At 38.9% G+C, this 18,755-nt stretch overlaps 1 protein-coding gene across 1 annotated transcript in view; it reads left to right on the forward strand.

Annotated features, from left to right (window-relative positions):
* Positions 1 to 12,481, forward strand: part of LOC122557906 (protein shortage in chiasmata 1 ortholog) — an 83,875-nt gene extending 71,394 nt beyond the window's left edge. Inside the window, exons 16-17 of the mRNA XM_043706114.1 lie at positions 2,414 to 3,608; positions 11,484 to 12,481. Of these exons, the coding sequence (XP_043562049.1) occupies positions 2,414 to 3,608; positions 11,484 to 11,584 (1,296 nt within the window). The 3' untranslated portion in view covers positions 11,585 to 12,481. The remainder of the gene's footprint in view (positions 1 to 2,413; positions 3,609 to 11,483) is intronic.
* Positions 12,482 to 18,755: the final 6,274 nt, after the last annotated feature.

The raw sequence follows: 18,755 nt of genomic DNA on the forward strand, positions 1-18,755 counted from the left end.
GCTGTGAGGCAGCAGTGCTAACCACTGTGCCACCGTGCCGCCCAACCACTGTGCCACCGTGCCGACCTCCTTGAAGACCTCCTTTTTAAATTCCAGCCTAACTGTCTATATTGTCCCTTCAGAATCTCATCCTTTTCCCTTCCTATGTCATTGGTTCCAATGTGTACAATGACCTTCTGCAGGTCCCTGTAAACTCTCCCTAACTCCCACATCTGACAAGAAGAGTGTATCACTCTGCTAAAGGCCATTTTTGCTTCTTTCAATCTACAGACCCAGAAAATAGCACTGCCTTATTCCTCTCCAAAACACTGCTCCATCTGGCAGTATGCTTGTAATTTCTGTTTTTGATTTCCAGCATCTGCCGTTCTTAGCTTTTTTTTTGTTTTCAGCGGAGCTGCCTTATTTTTTACTATTCATATTTATCTTAACACCTATTCTGCATCTCTCTCTCTCTCTCTACTACGACTATTGATTTGGAGGTGCCAGTGTTGGACTACGATGGACAAAGTTAAAAATCACACAACACCAGGTTATAGTCCAACAGGTTTATTTGGAAGCACTAGCTTTTGGATCACCACTCTTTTATCAGTGGTTTGGAGGTTAAGATCATGCTCACAGAATTTATAGCTAATGAAGTCCAGTGTCATGGAGATGTGATACAGTAAACAATCTTAGATTAGAACTTTGATAAAACTTTCAATCTAAGATTGTTTACTGTATCACATATCCATGACACTGGACTTCTTTGGCTATAAATTCTGTGAGCATGATCTTAAACTCCACAACCACCTGTTGAAGGGGCAGCGCTCCGAAAGCTAGTGCTTCCAAATAAACCTGTTGGGATATAACCTGGTGTTGTGTGATTTTTAACTTCTACTACTCTTAGTACTCTCTTTGTCTTTACCTCTGGGCACCCTACCTGTCTGTTACACTCATTCCTCCCCTTGATCAACAAATTTAAAAAATGACATTTTCCAGCTCCCTTAGGTTCTGAGGAAAAGTCAGATCGGACTCAAAATGTTAAATGATGTTGCCAAACCTGCTAAGCTTATCTGGTAGTTTCTGTTTTTATTTCAGATCTCCATCATTTACAATATTTTGATTTTAATCTTTGGAATTCTCAACCTCAGAGAGCAGTAGCAGCTTAGCCATTGAATATATTCAAGACTGGGTTGTACTCAATTTTCACTCTATGGAAGTCAAGGGGAACAGGCAGCAAAGTGGAGTTGAGGCTAAAGTCAGATCAGCCATGATCTTATTGAATGGCAGAACAATCTAAAGGGGTCGCATGGCATACACCTGCTTCTTTTTCTTATCTTTTTATTTTCTTGAGATTACCTTTCAAAAATTTCAAGCCTTTCCAAAGTAGCCTCCAAATAGATAACTACTAAAGTCAAGACCTCCAAAAAATTATTGCCAGAGTTCTGAAAACTATTGAACAAAATAACAGGGAAAATATCTTGACCATATTTCTTTTAATCTGAAAATGCATTTTTAAACATAATATTGTGAGTTTTGCAACACCAGTGGGGGCACCAGTGACAATTTCAAATCTTACATAAATTAAGTATTGTACCCTTAATAAATGGTAAAATTTATGTTTATATTATTTCCATTTGAAGTATTTTTCTGATACATTAAATGGTGTTGGAATATAGTAACTTATGTTAATGTCATCCATAGTAGCCTTTTAACTACATCTTCATTTTCTGTTTGACAGAAAATCATTCCAAAAAAATGATAAGGGAAACATTAGCATAATGGTTATAATTCTGGTCAATTCATTCAGATGTCTGGATTAGTGATCTGGAAATGAAAATCCCCACCTTGGGATTTTTTCAGTTCATTAAACAAATCTTTCATTAAAAAAATTAATATCAGTAGTGCTGAAATTATCAGCATTCCTTAAAAATGCAGCCACTTAATTCATATAATTTAGGGAAGAAAATATTTATCAGGCCGGGCCTATATGTGACTCGTGGGCCACAGTAATGTCTTAGCAGCCCTCTGAAATAGCCCAGCAAACCTTTCAGTTGTACTGGGATGGGAGGTCATTGCTGGCCTTGCCAGTGACAGCCAAACCCTGTGAAGAAATAAAAAAATGAAATCAGGACATTGTGAATTACACAAGCTGTGATAGCAATTATTTTTTAACTTTTCTTTGTGATTTTAATTGCTAAAAAAAAGCTCTGTACTATAAAGGAAATGCCAAGGGAACATTTAAAGAAAACTACACAAATCATTGGAATCACAATTCAGATCAATTTTGTAATTTAAGATATTCATTTTTCTTGATGCTCATTTATATGTTATTTTTCTTGATGCTCACTTATATGTTGATATGTTATTTTTTTGTATATGTTATTTTTCTTGACGCTCACTTGTACATTTGTAATGAAAACTGTTGATCTAGCTTTTCAGTGAGATCACTGCATTGCACAGGCTTGGCTCATCACAAGAATCAAGAAAATCACAAAAGGAATCACCTTCTGACAAAGTTGTGTTAAGTTTTACACCATCTATGTCTGGAATGGTTGATCATCAGCTTCACTCAGGTTATGATATACTAAAGAACGTTCACTCAGAGAGACCTGAAGAATCAGAAGGTTTGGAAATGATTAATACTTGTGAACCAAGGGATCTATGGGAGACTGGGAATGTGTTCTCCAAGACTCAAATTCAGAATTTCAGACCAATCTTTCAATCCAGGCCTGCTATCCTTTCACCTTGCTATCAGTTGAAGAATCACTTGCATTCAAAAGTGAAGCAAATGACAGATCATAAGAAAAATGGTCTACCTCAGAATTTTGAAAGTTCGGATTACAGTGTTGAAGTGCAGTGTCAGGGCAGAACAGGCTCTGGATGCACTGTCCCATTTGTAAATTCTCATCAAGTAGAACATAAATTATTTGATCATCCGAGTCATCTAGCCTTAAAGAAAAACTCAGATCTTGGGGAGCCTGACATTTATTTTGAAAAGAGCACAATGTCTTCTCTGGACAAGTTTTCCATGGGTGAGCACATATACACTGCAGAACATAAGTATCAAAAAAAAGCAAAAGAAAGGCTGGGTGTAAAATCAAGCAGCAGTGCACAGTATGGCTTCGTTCCTCAGCATGACATTAGTGTACTTCACTATGGGTTGAAAGATGAGGCCAGTGACATTACAGCAATGCAGAATGTCAAGAATCATCACCACATGTCTCCTTATCAAGCTTACCCAGTCTTATCTGGAAAACATTTGGATAATTCATTTTACCAACTGAGTGAACCATTCTGTCACCAACATAATAAAGCTATTGGAGAAAATCATGAACAAATGCTGTATGTTAATCCTAATTTTTCAGTTTATAACTCAGAGATTGAGTATTCGGATACAGACAAGTCTGAAATTTGTAACAGTACCTATTTTCCTTCTAAAACAACTGATTTTTGCAATGGAATTGTAGAAGGGCAGGCCTTCAATTATGAATTATTTCAGAGAAAAGGAAACAAGAGGCAATGTACCGAGACTAAAGTGAATGAGTGGAGAAGTTCACCTGCATCATGTATAGAAGAATATTTACCTGATACAGCAACATTTTATACCTATTCAGCAACTTCACCAGGTAAGTACTGCATTTAATTCCTTATATGATAGTTGGTAACCTTGATGTTGACTTTGAAGGTAAAATGATCTATCCTATTGAATGTGTCTGCTTATATTGCAATTTAACTTTGCCCTTTTCTATCATTTTTCCTCAGTCGATTAGGGGCTATAACAATCTCCCTAAACAAGTTTTCAGACTGCCAATTCAACATAACTGGGATAGGCAGATTTGGGCTGTTGCAGGAACCAATCACAAAACAGTTCAATGTTTGCAGCCATCTCTTGGAAACAAAACAACCAGCGCTGCCAGGTCCAGAACCCTCATCTTGCTGACGTGCATATAATGATTCACAAACAAGGCTCCACATTTACTCCCCTCTAATTCAGCCAAGCCTCAGGTTCCTCTTCCATTGCTTGGTTCCCCTTTCACAATGACGGCACAAACTAAAAGATCTCCCTCACGTTACCAAACCTCAGCAAATCCATCACAATGTTATCATAGCTCAGAATCACCTCCAAAGCTATCAAAGGCCAGGCCTTCAGTGTTTTACTTAGGATTGCTTTGAAAAATTCACATAAGGAACTTAAAGATGATTGTTGAACATGACCAGAAATGCATGAATGCTCATTTGGTGTGCAGCATTGAACTTGCTGCTAATCAGCTGCATCCCTCAGCAAGAGCTCAAGTTCATGATTTGGATGTGAGCTTGAGGTATAGTTAGTAAGTTTGCAGATGACACCAAAATTGGAGGTGTGGGGGACAGCGAAGAAGGTTACCTCAGATTACAAAGGATCTTGATCAGATGAGCCAATGTGCTGAGGAGTGGCAGATGGAGTTTAATCCAGATAAATGCGAGGTGGTGCATTTTAGGAAAGCAAATCCTAGCAGGACTTGTACACTTAATGGTAATGTCCTGCGGAGTGTTGCTGAACAAAGAGACCTTGGAGTGCAGGTTCATAACTCCTTGAAAGTAGAGTCGCAGGTAGATAGGATAGTGAAGAAGGCATTTGGTATTCTTTCCTTTATTGGTCAGAGTTATGAGTACAGGTGTTGGAAGGTCATGCTGGGGCTGTATAGGACATTGGTTAAGGTCGCTTTTTGAATATTGCATGCAATTCTGGTCTCCTTCCTATGGGAAAAATGTTGTGTGAAACTTGAAGTACTTCAGAAAAAAATTCTAAGGATGCTGCCAAGGTTGGAGGATTTGAGCTATAGGGAGAGGTTGAATAGGCTAGCGCTGGCGCATCAGAGGTTGAGGGGTGACCTTATAAAGATTTATAAAATCATGAGGGTCATGGAGCGGATAGATAACAAAGGTCTTTTCCCTAGGGTGGGGGAGTCCAGAACTAGAGGATATAGGTTTAGGGTGAGAGGGGAATGATATAAAAGAGACCCAAGGGGGCAACCTTTTTCACGGAGAGGGGGTGGTGTGTGTGTGGAATGGGCTGCCCGAGGAAGTGATGGAGGCTAGTACAATTGCAACATTTAAAAGGTATCTGGATGGGTACATGAATAGGAAGGGTTTGGAGGGCTATGGGCTGGGTGCTGGCAGGTGGGACTAGATTGGGTTGGGATATCTGGTTTGCATGGACAAGTTGGACTGAAGGGTCTGTTTCCATGTTGTACAGCTCTATGACCTGATGTCAGTTTATCACCACCTAAACTTTGCAGGCTTTGCTTAAAGCCAGATTGAAAATCTTATTTCATTTTAGCTGTAGTTGAGGCTACAGCTACTTGGAGAAGATTGGTGGGCCTGGAGGAAGGAACAGTAATGGTGTAGCAGAGCAGAGAGCAGGCCCATAGGTTTGGCAGGCTGCATTGGAGTCCATGGTGTAGGAGGTCAAGACAGCCCTCCAGGGAGGTAGTGGGAGCATGAGTAACTCATGACGCTTCATGAGAGGTCTTCCATTTTTAAAATGTCAGGAGAATGGAAGGGAAAAACTCTCCTTCACAGTTAACCATAACTTCTTTAAAGAGACAGGGTATGCTGCCAGCTTTCAACACAGGACAGAAAGTGACAATAACCTGCAAAGTTCTTCAGGCTGAAACAAATGACAGTTAAATCCTCTATTAGTTGAGTTTACATTTACTTAAGGATTAGTAAGTATTTTTGACTCACAATATTTAAAAAGTCAGCCTAATCTCCATGTACCGTGAGTATTTATTTTGAAAAATTAAGATACCTAAAAGGACACATAACGCTTCTGTAAAAGTGTTATGTACTGTGTGTTACATGGTATAGTTTTCCTCTTATGAAACAGTGAATCATTTGACTTTCCATGCATAAGGCTACTGGAGAATTATCTGTGATATGAACATGGATAGATCTGTATAAATCTACTTATATAGTACAGGTGCTTATGAATATATTTAATATATCAAAAGTCAGGGTGTAGCTGAGGGAAATGTGACCTCAGAGATAGGTCATGATGTTTAAGATGACTAGTTAATGACGGAATTATTAAACAAATACTTTGCATCAGTTTTTACAGTAGAGGGAGAAGTTAAAATACCAGTGGTTAAAGGAGAACTAAAAATAAATCAAGGGGAGGAACTTATTTTATTTACAATAAAAATAAATGGTAATGGAGAGACTAATTAGTCTCAGAATAGATAAATCTTCTAAAGCCTTCCATTCTCAAGGGGCTGAAGAAGAATGTAGGTATTAAAATAAGGACTGTGAAAATCAATAATCCATTTTTAAAATCATTATCATGACAGAGCACTGCAGTTCTTAAGTAAAACTACTGCGCTTCTCAGTAGGTTAGCTTTTGATTCATTCCATAGATTTTAATGTCACACCTAATTGTGGCTTTCCCAGGATGGTGAGACTGACCTATGGAAAGAAATTGTGTAAACTGAACCCGTGTTCTCTAGAGTTATGAAGAATGAGTGGTGGTCTCAATGAAATTTATAAAATTCTTAAAAAGAGATAAACAGGTTTGCTACAGAAAAGCTATTTCCCCTGTTTGGGGAGACTGAAGCCAGAGAACACAGCTCTGAGGTGAGAATTTGTTTCCTCATACTTGTGAACCTTCTGAATTCTCTACCAAAGAAGACCGAGGAAGTTCAGTCTTTGATTCAAGGTGGAGGTTGATAGATTTCTGATTACTAATGGTATACAGGATTATGGGGATGGGCTGAGTAAAAGACATGGCAGTGTTTGATCAATCACAATTGTATTGAATGGTGAGGCAAGCTCAACAGGCTGAACAGGCTACTTCTGTTCCTGTGAACAGTGCTATCTGTGCTTTGCAAATATATATTTGCATTTCAAATGTTGCATCAGAGAGGTCACAAAGCTGTTTTGTGAACAAATTAGATGGATTACTACTGTAGTAAAGAGTGTTTCTGAGCATAGGGTTAAGCCACATTGCTGTGCAGTAATTTTTCAGAATTCTAACTTTGCAGGTTAGGATCTCCAAGTTATAAGTCCAGAAGCTACACTTCCCAAGTTTCCTTTGTTCCCAATGAGAACATGTGGTACATAATTTATTTGGCAGGTATAATTCAATAACACAAAGGTTGATTGATCCTTTGCCTGCTTAAGTGTCTGGTCAGATTACCTAAAGCTTCTTGGAGATTATTCAAAGGGGTTAGGCATGTGCTAACATCTAGGATGAGCACGTAGGCATGGTAAAACAAAACTGGGCCAATGCGAGTGAGTAATATTCCCTCTCCATGGCAGGTCAGAACCGCGTTATCAGGTGAGAGGTTCTGTTGATGTTGCTGCATCTGTCTAGCTGAAATCCGGTTCCCGACAGTCACCCAAACCATCTTTCGCTTTATATGGAGATTGAAAATAGATCACATCCACAAAAACATGATGAACAAAACTCCAGGTAACGTTGAGAGAAAATGCACTCAACGTATCCCTCATCCTAATGACCACATTTGTGTCTGGCAACATCAAGTTATGCGTAGACACTCAGAAAAATAAGCACCAAGTGCCACTACATGATCAGGTTCTACCTGTTGCTGGTGTTGTGAAAGATGTTTCTGGCCTTGTAACCATAGAACGTTCCATTCAGCTCATACCACTGTCCTGTAGACATACATTTACATAAAAGACAACTTTGGATTATTAGTCTGACATGGTGATCTGCAATTCGATTCAAAGTCTTACAGGAAAAGGAGATTGTAGGTCTTGTTAGAAAGTCATTATTGTCGTTAAAATTTTGGTAAAATGCCACATTACCTGCAAATAAGCATTAAAATATAACTTAGCTGGTGGTGAGAAGGCCCTCGATTTCAGATCCTTCCTACATATCTTGAGTCTCTTTGCCTCTGCATGTTAACCTCAAGCTAGCTCTGGATGTAAGTTTGCTCGCTGAGCTGGAAGGTTCATTTTCAGACATTTCATCACTGTACTAGGTAACATCATTAGTGAACCTCCAGTGAAGCACTGGTGTTATATCCTGCTTTCTATTTGTGTGTTTAGGTTTCCTTGGGTTGGTGATGTCCTTTCCTGTGTTAAAAGATGTCATTTCCTGTTCTTTTCCTCAAAGGGCAGTAAATGGGGTCCAAGTCAATGTGTTTGTTGATAGAATTCCAGTTGAAATGCCATGCTTCATGGATATCTCGTGTGCATCTCTGTTTGGCTTGTCCTAGGATGGATGTGTTGTCCCAGTCAAAGTGATGTCCTTCCTAATCTGTATTTAAGGATACTAGTGATAGTGGGTCATGTCTTTTTGTGGCTAGTTTTCTGCCTATTTATCACAGTTCTTGCAAGGTATTTTATAAATGACATTTGTTTTGCTTGTTGTCTACATAAGGCCCTTTAAGTTCATTAGCTGCTATTTTAGTGTGTTGGTGGGCTTGTGGACTACCATAATGCCAAGAGGTCCGAGTGGTCTGGCAGTCATTTCTGAAATGTGAACAGGGCTATTACTTCAAAGGAGACCATTATTTCATCCTCTTCTATCTAACAAGATAGAAGAGGATGAAATAATGATCTCCTTTTGACGTATCAGCCCTGTTCACATCCATCAACAGCAACCTGGCCAAAGAAACACCGACTACACTATTAGAAGAACCAAAGACACATACACCAAACATGTCCAACTTCATCAGCAAAGGATATCATCAAGTGAGTGGACCTATGCCTTACCACCCACTTCACTTTCAATAACAAAACCTACAGACAAACCAACAGAACATCCACGGGATCTCCAATATCAGGGTTTTTAGCAGAGGCAGTAATGCAGAGACTTGAACAAAAAGCTCTGCCAACCATTCAACCCAAACTTTGGGTCCACTACATGGATGACACCTTTGTCATTACTAAATGAAACAAATTAGAGGAAACCTTCAAGGCCATCAATAGTATCCTTACTGGCATAAAATTCACAAGAGAGGAGCAAAACAAGAACAAACTGCCATTCCTAGATGTCACAGTAGAGCGAACAGTCAATGGAGAACTTGAAACCAGCATCTACAGCAAAACAATGTATACAGACCAAATACTGAACTACAGAAGCAATCATCCCAACACCCACAAACGAAGCTGCATTAGAACAATGAGCCACCCCACACTGCAGCACAGAGGAATTAAGAAAATCACCTATACAGCGTATTCAAAAAGAATAGGTACCCAATGAACACAGTCCGTTGATTTCTCAGCAACAAACCCAAACAAGCAGACAAAATGCACCCAGAAGCCCTAGCCATTCTCTCCTACATCAAAGAAATCTTGGAAATGACTGCCAGACTACTCAGACTTCTTGGCATCATGGTAGCCCAGAAACCTATTAACACACTATAATAGCAGCTAATGAATTTATAAGACCCTATACAGACAACAAATAAAACGAACATCATTTACAAAATACCTTGCAAGAACTGTAACAAACACGACATTGGACAATCAGGCAGAAAACTAACCACAAGGATACATGTACATCAACTGGCCACAAAAAGACATGACCCACTATCACTAGTATCCTTATGTACAGTTGAGGAAGGACGCAACTTTGACTGGGACAACACATCTATCCTAGGACACGCCAAACAGAGATACGCATGAGAATTCCTAGAAGCACAGCATTCCAACCGGAACTCTATCAACAAACACGTTGACTTGGACCCCATCTACCACCCTCTGAGGAAAAAAACAGCAAATGATATTGACACAGAAAATGACATCACCAACCCAAGGAAATCTAGGCACATAAGTAGAAAGCAGGACATAACACCAGTGCTTCACTGGAAGCTCACTGATGATGTTACCTAGTATGGTGACAAAATTTCTGAAAATCTCAGTGAGCAAACTTGTATCCAAGACCTCAACCTGAGCTACAAATCTCAAAACTTGCTCAAGGTAGCTGGTAGGTAAAAGATCATTTTCCACACACTTTTGGAATGTGCCTTTGCAAAGTAAGTTTTAAGAAAAGGTAGTGCTTTTTGTCAATGTTCATCTTGAACAGCTCCACAAACACAGGACTCTGCTCCACAGGCTGGAAGATCACAAGCTTGATGAAAAACACACGCTTCAGTCTCCCTGTAGCTTGTTGGTCTTCCAGTTTCCTGAAGAAGGGCTTATGCCCAAAACGACGATTCTCCTGCTCCTTTGATGCTGCCTGACCTGCTGCGCTTTTCCAACACATTTTTAAGTTCCAGTTTTTCAGCATTGCCCATAACCATGTCATACAAACTGAAAATACACAGAATTGGAAGACACTGGTTTGTTTTGATTTATATTCAAACTTAATTTTGAATGGTGCTGTAATCAATGTTTATAAATTTTATGAATAAAATGTATTTAAGAAAAAGACAAACAGACACAGAAGTCATGTTGAGTAAGTTGTCTTGTTGGTCAACACATTACATGCAGGAAGGTTCCACAGACTGTATTTACTCAGTGTATGTATTACTGCTGGAAAACACTGGTCAAGATATATACTTCATTTAAAGTTCTGATCAAAACCTCAGTATGTAGTTGGCCATTGAGTTAGTCTGTTCAAGTAAACGTAATCATGTTGATTGCAAAGTATTGATTTTACTGTCTTATTTCCAACTTTATATTGGACATTAAGACTTGGGGGGAAAAAAATCTTTCAATAATGGTAACAATGCAACCACTGTTGATAGTCTTAAAAATCATTTAGGAGGGAGGGGTTACATCACCTGCTATCCTTACCTAGTCTAGCATACATGGTTGACTCCTAATTGTCCTCTGAATAATAAATACCTACATACCACGAATGATATTTTTAAAAATTCTGCCTGTTGTGTATTGCACTGAATAAGATTAGCACGTGCCCAGCTGCAGGTAGCTATTATTGAACAAACTTTATTTACACCTCCCCCACCAAATGGGTAGCAGAGGGAGCAGTATAACAAATGGAATGTGCTTCCATTTACCAATAAAAATAGCTGATGTGATCCACTTGCAACTCAAATGTAAAATTATCCTGATTGCTTATTTATCAACATGATGACAATCAAGAGGAAAGTGATTGGAGTTCTTTTAGTATTCACAGGAGATAACAAAAAAACATGGAATTGAGAGTAATGACTAGGAACATGAACAGGCCAGTCTCCCAATTTCCTTGCACATAGTAAAGTGTTAGGGCTTTCTATACTGTCCTGCATGAAGTGTTCATTTTGACACAAGATTGAATGAAATGTGTTAAACAATATTGCATTATAGCATTGCATATCTTGCATACCCATTTATTGCTCTCCCTTGCAAACATGTTACTTAGAAAAGGCAGCTTCTTCCAAAATGCTCAGATCTTCTGTTACACTATATGGCATTATTTTTATCGCAGTATTATTTTAAAATTTCATTAGAATAATACCAACTACAGAGGTAACTAAATCTTTAAATGGTTTAAGCATAATTTCAGAGCCCCAGCATCTTTTCATAACCTTGCTTTATTCAATTATTAGAACCAAGATACAAAATTTTACCAGAAGCAAAGAAACGACGACTCGCCTACGAAAAGGTTCCTGGAAGAATTGATGGGCAGACCCGCCTCGTATTCTTTTGAAACAGTTTGAGAGTTATTCAGTTTTTCTTCAAAATTCTTTTTTCCTCAATAGTTATACTGTATGAAGTTAAATATTAACAGATCTAACTAGCCCAATGTATTCTATTGTGTATTAAGCATTAAAATAATATGAATACTGAATTATTTTAAGGTAATTATCATTGACATTCATGGTATTGGTTGGAGATCCAATTTAACTTTCTGCTTTACCATTTTGAAGTTGAGCAAATGAAATGCTCAGCAATGGTCACAAGGAATGTTAACATTTATGAATTATTGCTGCTATTGTTCCTTAGCCATTGAGTAGGTACACTCAATGTAAAGTTCATTCCAATGTAGTTTTCTTTCGGCATTCTAATATTGAAAGAAAATTTCATTCAAAACAACTTTCCTTATTACTCAGTTTCTATATAAGTAAGATAACCTGCAAGGTTAAAGATATTGTTAAGAATATCAATCAAAGGGATTGCTTGAAAATTACAAACTTGGCCCTGATTCATTCAGATCACAAAACTACACACCCAATGCACCATGAAGCTAATTTGTTATTGTTTTGAATATATTTTGTTTTGCCTAGGAATTAGAGATATAATTTTTACTTGAGAATTTGCAAAATACTGTCAAGGCTGGAGATTTTAAATATAATGTAGTAAACACTCAACAGGTCAGGCAGCATCTGTACAGCAAGGAATATATGGTTGAGATTTCAGATTGATCACTCTTATCAGAATACTTTCAAGTGGGGTCAAACCAAAACATTAATCTAATCTATTTCTGTTCACAGATCATGCTGAATCTGCTGGATGTTTTATTATTGGGATTATAGTGTGGCATCATTCATAGAGTTATACAGCACAGAAACAGACCCTCTGGCCCAGCTTGTCTGTGCAGACCAGATATCTGAAATTATCTAGTTCCATTTGCCAGCATTTGACCCAGATCCCTCTAAACCCTTCCTATACATTTACACAGCTGAATATGTGTTGCTGGAAAAGCGCAGCAGGTCAGACAGCATCCAAGGAGCAGGAGAATTGACGTTTCGGGCATGAACCCTTCTTCAGGACCTGCTGCGCTTTTCCAGCAACACATTTTCAGCTCAGATCTCCAGCATCTGCAGTCCTCACTTTTTCCTGTACATTTACACACCCAGCTGCCTTTTAAATGTTGTAATTGTACCCACCTCCACCACTTTCTTTGGCAGTTCATTCCATATAGGCACCTCCCTGTGTGTGAAAAGTTGCCCCTTATGTCTCTTTTAGATCTTTCCCATATCACCCTAAACCTATGCTCTTTTGTGGGCGGCACGGTGGCACAGTGGTTAGCACTGCTGCCTCACAGCGCCAGAGACCCGGGTTCAATTCCCGACTCAGGCGACTGACTGTGTGGAGTTTGCACATTCTCCCCGTGTCTGCGTGGGTTTCCTCCGGGTGCTCCGGTTTCCTCCCACAGTCCAAAGATGTGCAGGTCAGGTGAATTGGCCATACTAAATTGCCCGTAGTGTTAGGTAAGGGGTAAATGTAGGGGTATGGGTGGGTTGCGCTTCGGCGGGGCGGTGTGGACTTGTTGGGCCGAAGGGCCTGTTTCCACACTAAGTAATCTAATCTAATCTAGTTTTGGACTTCCCTACCTTGAGAAAAAGATCTTGGCTGTTCACCAGATCCATGCCCCTCATGATTTTATAAACCTATATAAGGTCACCCCTCAGCCTCAGATGCTCCAGAGGAAAAAAAAATCTCAGTCTATTCAGCCTCTCCCTATGGCTCAAACTCTTCAATCCTAGTGACAGCCTTGTCTTTTCTTCCAAATCTTTACTGAACCATTTCAAGTTTAATCATATATTTTCTTTAAGAGGAAGACCAGATTTGAACACCATATTTCAAAAGTGCCCTAACCAATATTCTGAATAGCCGTAACATGACATCCAAACTTTTACAATCAACACACTGATCAATGAAGGCAAACACCCTCACCACCATGTCTACCTGTGATTTTCAAGAATTATGCACCTGCACCCCAGGACTTTTTGTTCTGCAACACTCCCCAGGGTCCTACCATTAAGTGTATAAGTTCTGTCCTGGTTTGCCGTTCCAAAATGCAACACTTCAGATTTATTTAAATTAAACTCCATCCATCACTCCTCGGTTATTGGCCCATCTGATCAAGCTCACTTTGTCCTCTAAGATAACCTTTTTCACTGTCCATTACACCAGTTTTGTAAACTTACTGACAATACCTGCTACATTTACATCCAAATCATTTATACAAATGACAAAAAGCAATGGACCGAGCACGATTGTTGTCACAGGCCTTTAGTCTGCAAAAATAACCATCTACTACCCCTCCTCTACCTTCAGGCCAATTTTGTATCCAATTGGCTAACTCCCCATGGATTCCATTGCTAACCAGTCTAACATAAGGAACCTTGTCGAATGTCTTGCTGAAGTCCATATAGACAATGTCTACTGTTCTGCCTTTAATCTTACCAACTCATCAAAAAACTCAAATCAAGTTAGTGAGACGTGATTTCCCACATACAAAAAGCCATGTTGACTACCCCTAATCAGTTCTTGCCTTTCCAAATCTATGTAAATCCTATCCCTCAGAATCCCCACCAAAAACTTACCTAACACCGATGTCAGCCTCAATGGCTGATAGTTCCTTGGCTTTTCATTACCACTTTTTTATATAATGACACCACATTAGGCACCCTCCAGTGTTCTGGCACCTTACCTGTGTTATCGATGATACAAACATCTCAGCAAGGGTCCCAGCAATCTTTTCCCTAGCTTCCCACAGAGTTCTTGATCAGGTCCCAGAGATTTATTTACCTTTGTGTTTTAAGACCTCTTGCACTTCCTTTTCTGTTATATGGATACTTTTTAAGACATAGCTATTTATTCCTTCAAATACCCTAGCTTCCATGGCCTTCTCCCAGTAAACACTGATGCAGAATAATTGTTTAGTGTAACACCCATCTCCTGTGGTTCCATACATAAAAATCAATGAGGACGTCTAAGGGACCCTAATCGCTCCCTGTTTTGTCCTTAATGTATTTTTAGAATTTCTTCGGATTCATTTAAGCCTTTATGTCAAATCTCTCATGTCCCTCTTTTGCCCTCCTGATTTTCCTCTTAAGTAAACTCCTACTGCCTTTATACATCTTTAGGGATTCACGATCCCAGCTATCTACACCTGATATACGCCGCCTTCTTTTTATTGTCCAGAGTACGTCCATTTTTCTAGTCATCCAGCATTCCTTACACCTACCAACCTTGTCCTACACACACCAAACAGGATTATACTTTCTCTAAACTCTCATCTCATTTTTGAACACCTCCCAATTTACATTCGGCCCTCTACCTGGAAATAATCTGCCCCAAATCAGCTTTTGAAAGCTCCTAATCCCGTCAAAATTGACCTTACACCAATTGATAACTTTAACTTTTAGATCATGTCTATTCTTTTCCATAGCTATAGAGTTATGATCACTTGCCCCAAAGTACTCCCCCACTGACACCTCCAGACTTGCTCTGCCTTATTTTCCAAGAGAAGGTCCAGTTTTGCACCTTCTCCAGTAAGTACAGCCACATATTGAATAAGAAAATTTTCTTGTACAGTCTTTAATTTCTCTCCATGCAAGCCCTTAACACTTTGGTAAGTTTCAATCTATGTTTGGAAAGTTAAAATCCCCTACCATTATAATTCCAGAGCACTATTATGTTAGATTCAATGCCTTTCATTGCCTATATAACATTGAAATAGTGAGACTACGTTGTCGACAAAAAAACTGAAAGGGAAAAGTGACAATGGATGTATGGTTCTAGCAGTGTTAGGCACGCGGTGATGAAGAGTCATTGGACTATGGTTGTAATGACTGGCTGACCACAAAAAAAGGTTGGAGATACAGTACATTGGAAACTCCATCTTAACTCTACAGGATATCCTATTTAAACAGCACTGATTGGCAAAGTGTACCAGCATTTTTTTTAAGATTAGATTAGATTCCCTACAGTGTGGAAACAGGCCCTTCGGCCCAACTAGTCCACACCAAAGAGAAACCCACCCAGACCCATTTACCGTAATACTTTTGTGACTGCCCTAAAACCAAAAAGAGGGAGGCAAGTTTTCTTGTCCTATCACTGATGTCTTTGGCCACTGAATGCATCAACAATTTCACAAACATTAGACTCTCACACATCTATTATTCGTGTCTGATTAAATATTTGCAGATTCAAGGCCAAACCTACAGCTCAGATGCCCAGTAACTGAACGTATGGATCTTGTCTGGACAAAAATTGATGTAGCTCTATATCTACTGCACTCTGCTTCTGAACTCACATAGTTTAGGCCTAAGGAGTGCAGGAAAACTGGTGAAGCAATCCATCAGATGAAGAGTTTCTGGCTTCTTGATTTAGTGGTTCAAGTATACAGTAACAGTATTTATACCATTTGGAAAGCAGCAAGGAGTTATCCTGGAATCCTAATCATATTTCTTCCTCACACGGCCTAAGAAATGAATAAGCCATTCAGTTCAGTTTTGTGATATTGCAGCATGCAAAATAGCTGCAGTGTAATATACTCATTAAGAGCAATACATGCTGAGCTGCAGCTAGGATGCTACAGTTAAACTAACCTTATTTCCACTCTCCATCAGAAGAAAAACTACAGCTAGCTCTTAAAATACACTACACACCCTCCCAGAAGGAGCAACATTTGCACTTGAAAATGGCTTGCAGCATTTTAAAAGAGTTAGAATTAGAGATAGGATCTCTGATACAAGTTACCTCTGATATAGTTGTATATACCTCGATTGCACTCCATACAGCTATTGAAACTGGTTTGAGATTTGGAAAGGCAACTTGACTGTCTTGATTAGATGAAGATGTTAAAGAATGATGATGAAAGGATGGATAAGGTTTAGTGTAAATAGCTACAGAAAGATGTTTTTGCACTGAGAAATAAGTGTATTTCACAGAAGGTGGATTTAAAAATACCAAATCTATCCAAGTATGTGAGAAATAGTAATTTGTAGTTAGGAAAATAGTAAGTGAGTGAAATGCAAATATCATCCTTGCATTTAGACAAGCTGAACAATATTTGTCATGCCTTTGCATGATCATGTGATTGGTTTCTTTTGTTTGCTGATATCAATGCAGATGCATAGCATGACTCATACAAAGAAATGAGTGCTGGTCATAAGTGCAAAATTAAAACCTCCTGACACTATTGTTTTGTTCTTTTTAAATATGATCTGACGCATTCTGTTCTGTTGCAACAGAACTTTATTTTTCACAGTTCAGTCTTAAAAGTCTTATTTTTAAAGTCTACATGCCACGGCAGACATTTTTTTATTTAGCCTTAGCTTCACCTTCCAACCTTAACACATTGAGGGAGATTTTAATTTGAACAATTGAACAGTTAAACTTAAAGCACTGCCTGGATGCAACAGGAAAAAAACAGGAGGGGAGTAAGGTTGACGTACCAACCTATTTTATTTCCATTCACAGAGGCCAGAACAATTGAGCACCCTCCAATATGTGCACTTGAATGCCCTAGCATTTTCTCTCTGCATTGTGCTCAGGTGCTGGTATACAACTAAGCACTAAAAATGAACATCAGTCTCATACTTAACATAAAGGTGTGATTTTGCAACATGCATTAAGAGATGTGAGTGTCTTTATAATCAATAAAGACGACCATAAGTGCAAACATTTACAAGATTGTTGCCAGGACTCAAGAGTCTGAGTTACAGGGAGAGGTTGGACAAACTAGGACTTTTTTTCTTTAGAGAGTAGGAGACTGAGGGGGGACCTTAGAGAAGTGAATAAGATCATGAGAGGCATGGATAGGGTGAATGCACTCAGTCTTTTTCCCCAGGGTTGGGGAATCTAGGACTAGAGGGCATCTAGAGGGAATTTAAGGTTAGAAGGGTAAAAATAAAAGGGAACCGGAGGGGCAAATTTTTTTTAAACACAGAGGGTGGTACGCACATGGAATGAGCTGCCAGTGGAAGTGGTTGAGGCGGATACATTAACAACATTTAAAAGGCATTTGGACAAATACATGGACAGGAAAGGTTTAGAAGGATATGGGCAAAGTGGAGGGAAATGGGGTTAGCGTGGATGGACATTTTAATCAGATGGACCAGCTTGGGCCAAAGGGCCTGTCTCTGTGCTGTAGGACTCTGACTCCCTGTGATCAAACACAGAACATTCTGCAATACAATGATGCATCTGAAAAAAAGACTAATTTTAGATGACTGAGAGTTGTTGGTTAGAAATGAAAACTAAAAATATGTAACAGTTTCAATTCTGACAAAATGTCTGCAGCCAGAGTTAGCTCATTGTTTCATTTTTCAGATGAAGGTTTCTAACGCACCTTACTGATGAATTGTTCCGGTTTTAAATTTCCACAATTTGTAACTTTAAGTGGCTATCTTCCATTGTTAGCCACTAAACCAATTCCACATCACAGAGACCAACTCAGATACACTGATTTGACAGTTTTTTTTTGTCCTCGACACTTAGCATCTTTGTAAGAATAAGATAAACAATTCTGAACATCTATGTAACTTTCCTAGCCCTTTATCTGTGACCTAATTTGCATTCCACGTTTTCACACATGCCACTTGGATGGAAAAAGAATCGAACAACTATTTATTAGATGCCAAGGACCACATGTACGTCTCACTGAGCCCACCAGCAACATAGGTGAGCGAGGGGCTGTAACCTGCCTGGGCCTTGCTTTGGATGAAAGAGAGGGAAGAGAAGGCAATGACAATTCAGAAGTTTCACATTGTGTCCCACGTAAAAACTTTTCCAAATAAGGAGTCATGTTTACAGGATGCCTGGTGCAAAACTAGAAGATCAAACAGAAACTGTTAATTGATTTTGTTGCGCCGAAACCTCAGTTATGCATTAACAATAGTTCAATGTCAAACTGTAAGAGACCTCTTTGGAATTTTAAAAACCAAAAGGATATATTACAGCTATGAACCCAAGTATATACCCTAAGGAGAAGGATGTGAATATGTACATTTCAATCAAGACCATTTTCTTTTCAATAGTATTTTAGTTATTTATGTAAGTTAGCCAAGCTACAGGGCTTTAAAACTATGAAAATGAATTTCCCCAGACTTCTGACCTGCTTCAGCTAACATCTTGAGGAAGCC

The sequence above is a fragment of the Chiloscyllium plagiosum genome, chromosome 2, assembly GCF_004010195.1.
Source record: "Chiloscyllium plagiosum isolate BGI_BamShark_2017 chromosome 2, ASM401019v2, whole genome shotgun sequence".
In the NCBI taxonomy this organism is placed as follows: domain Eukaryota; kingdom Metazoa; phylum Chordata; class Chondrichthyes; order Orectolobiformes; family Hemiscylliidae; genus Chiloscyllium; species Chiloscyllium plagiosum.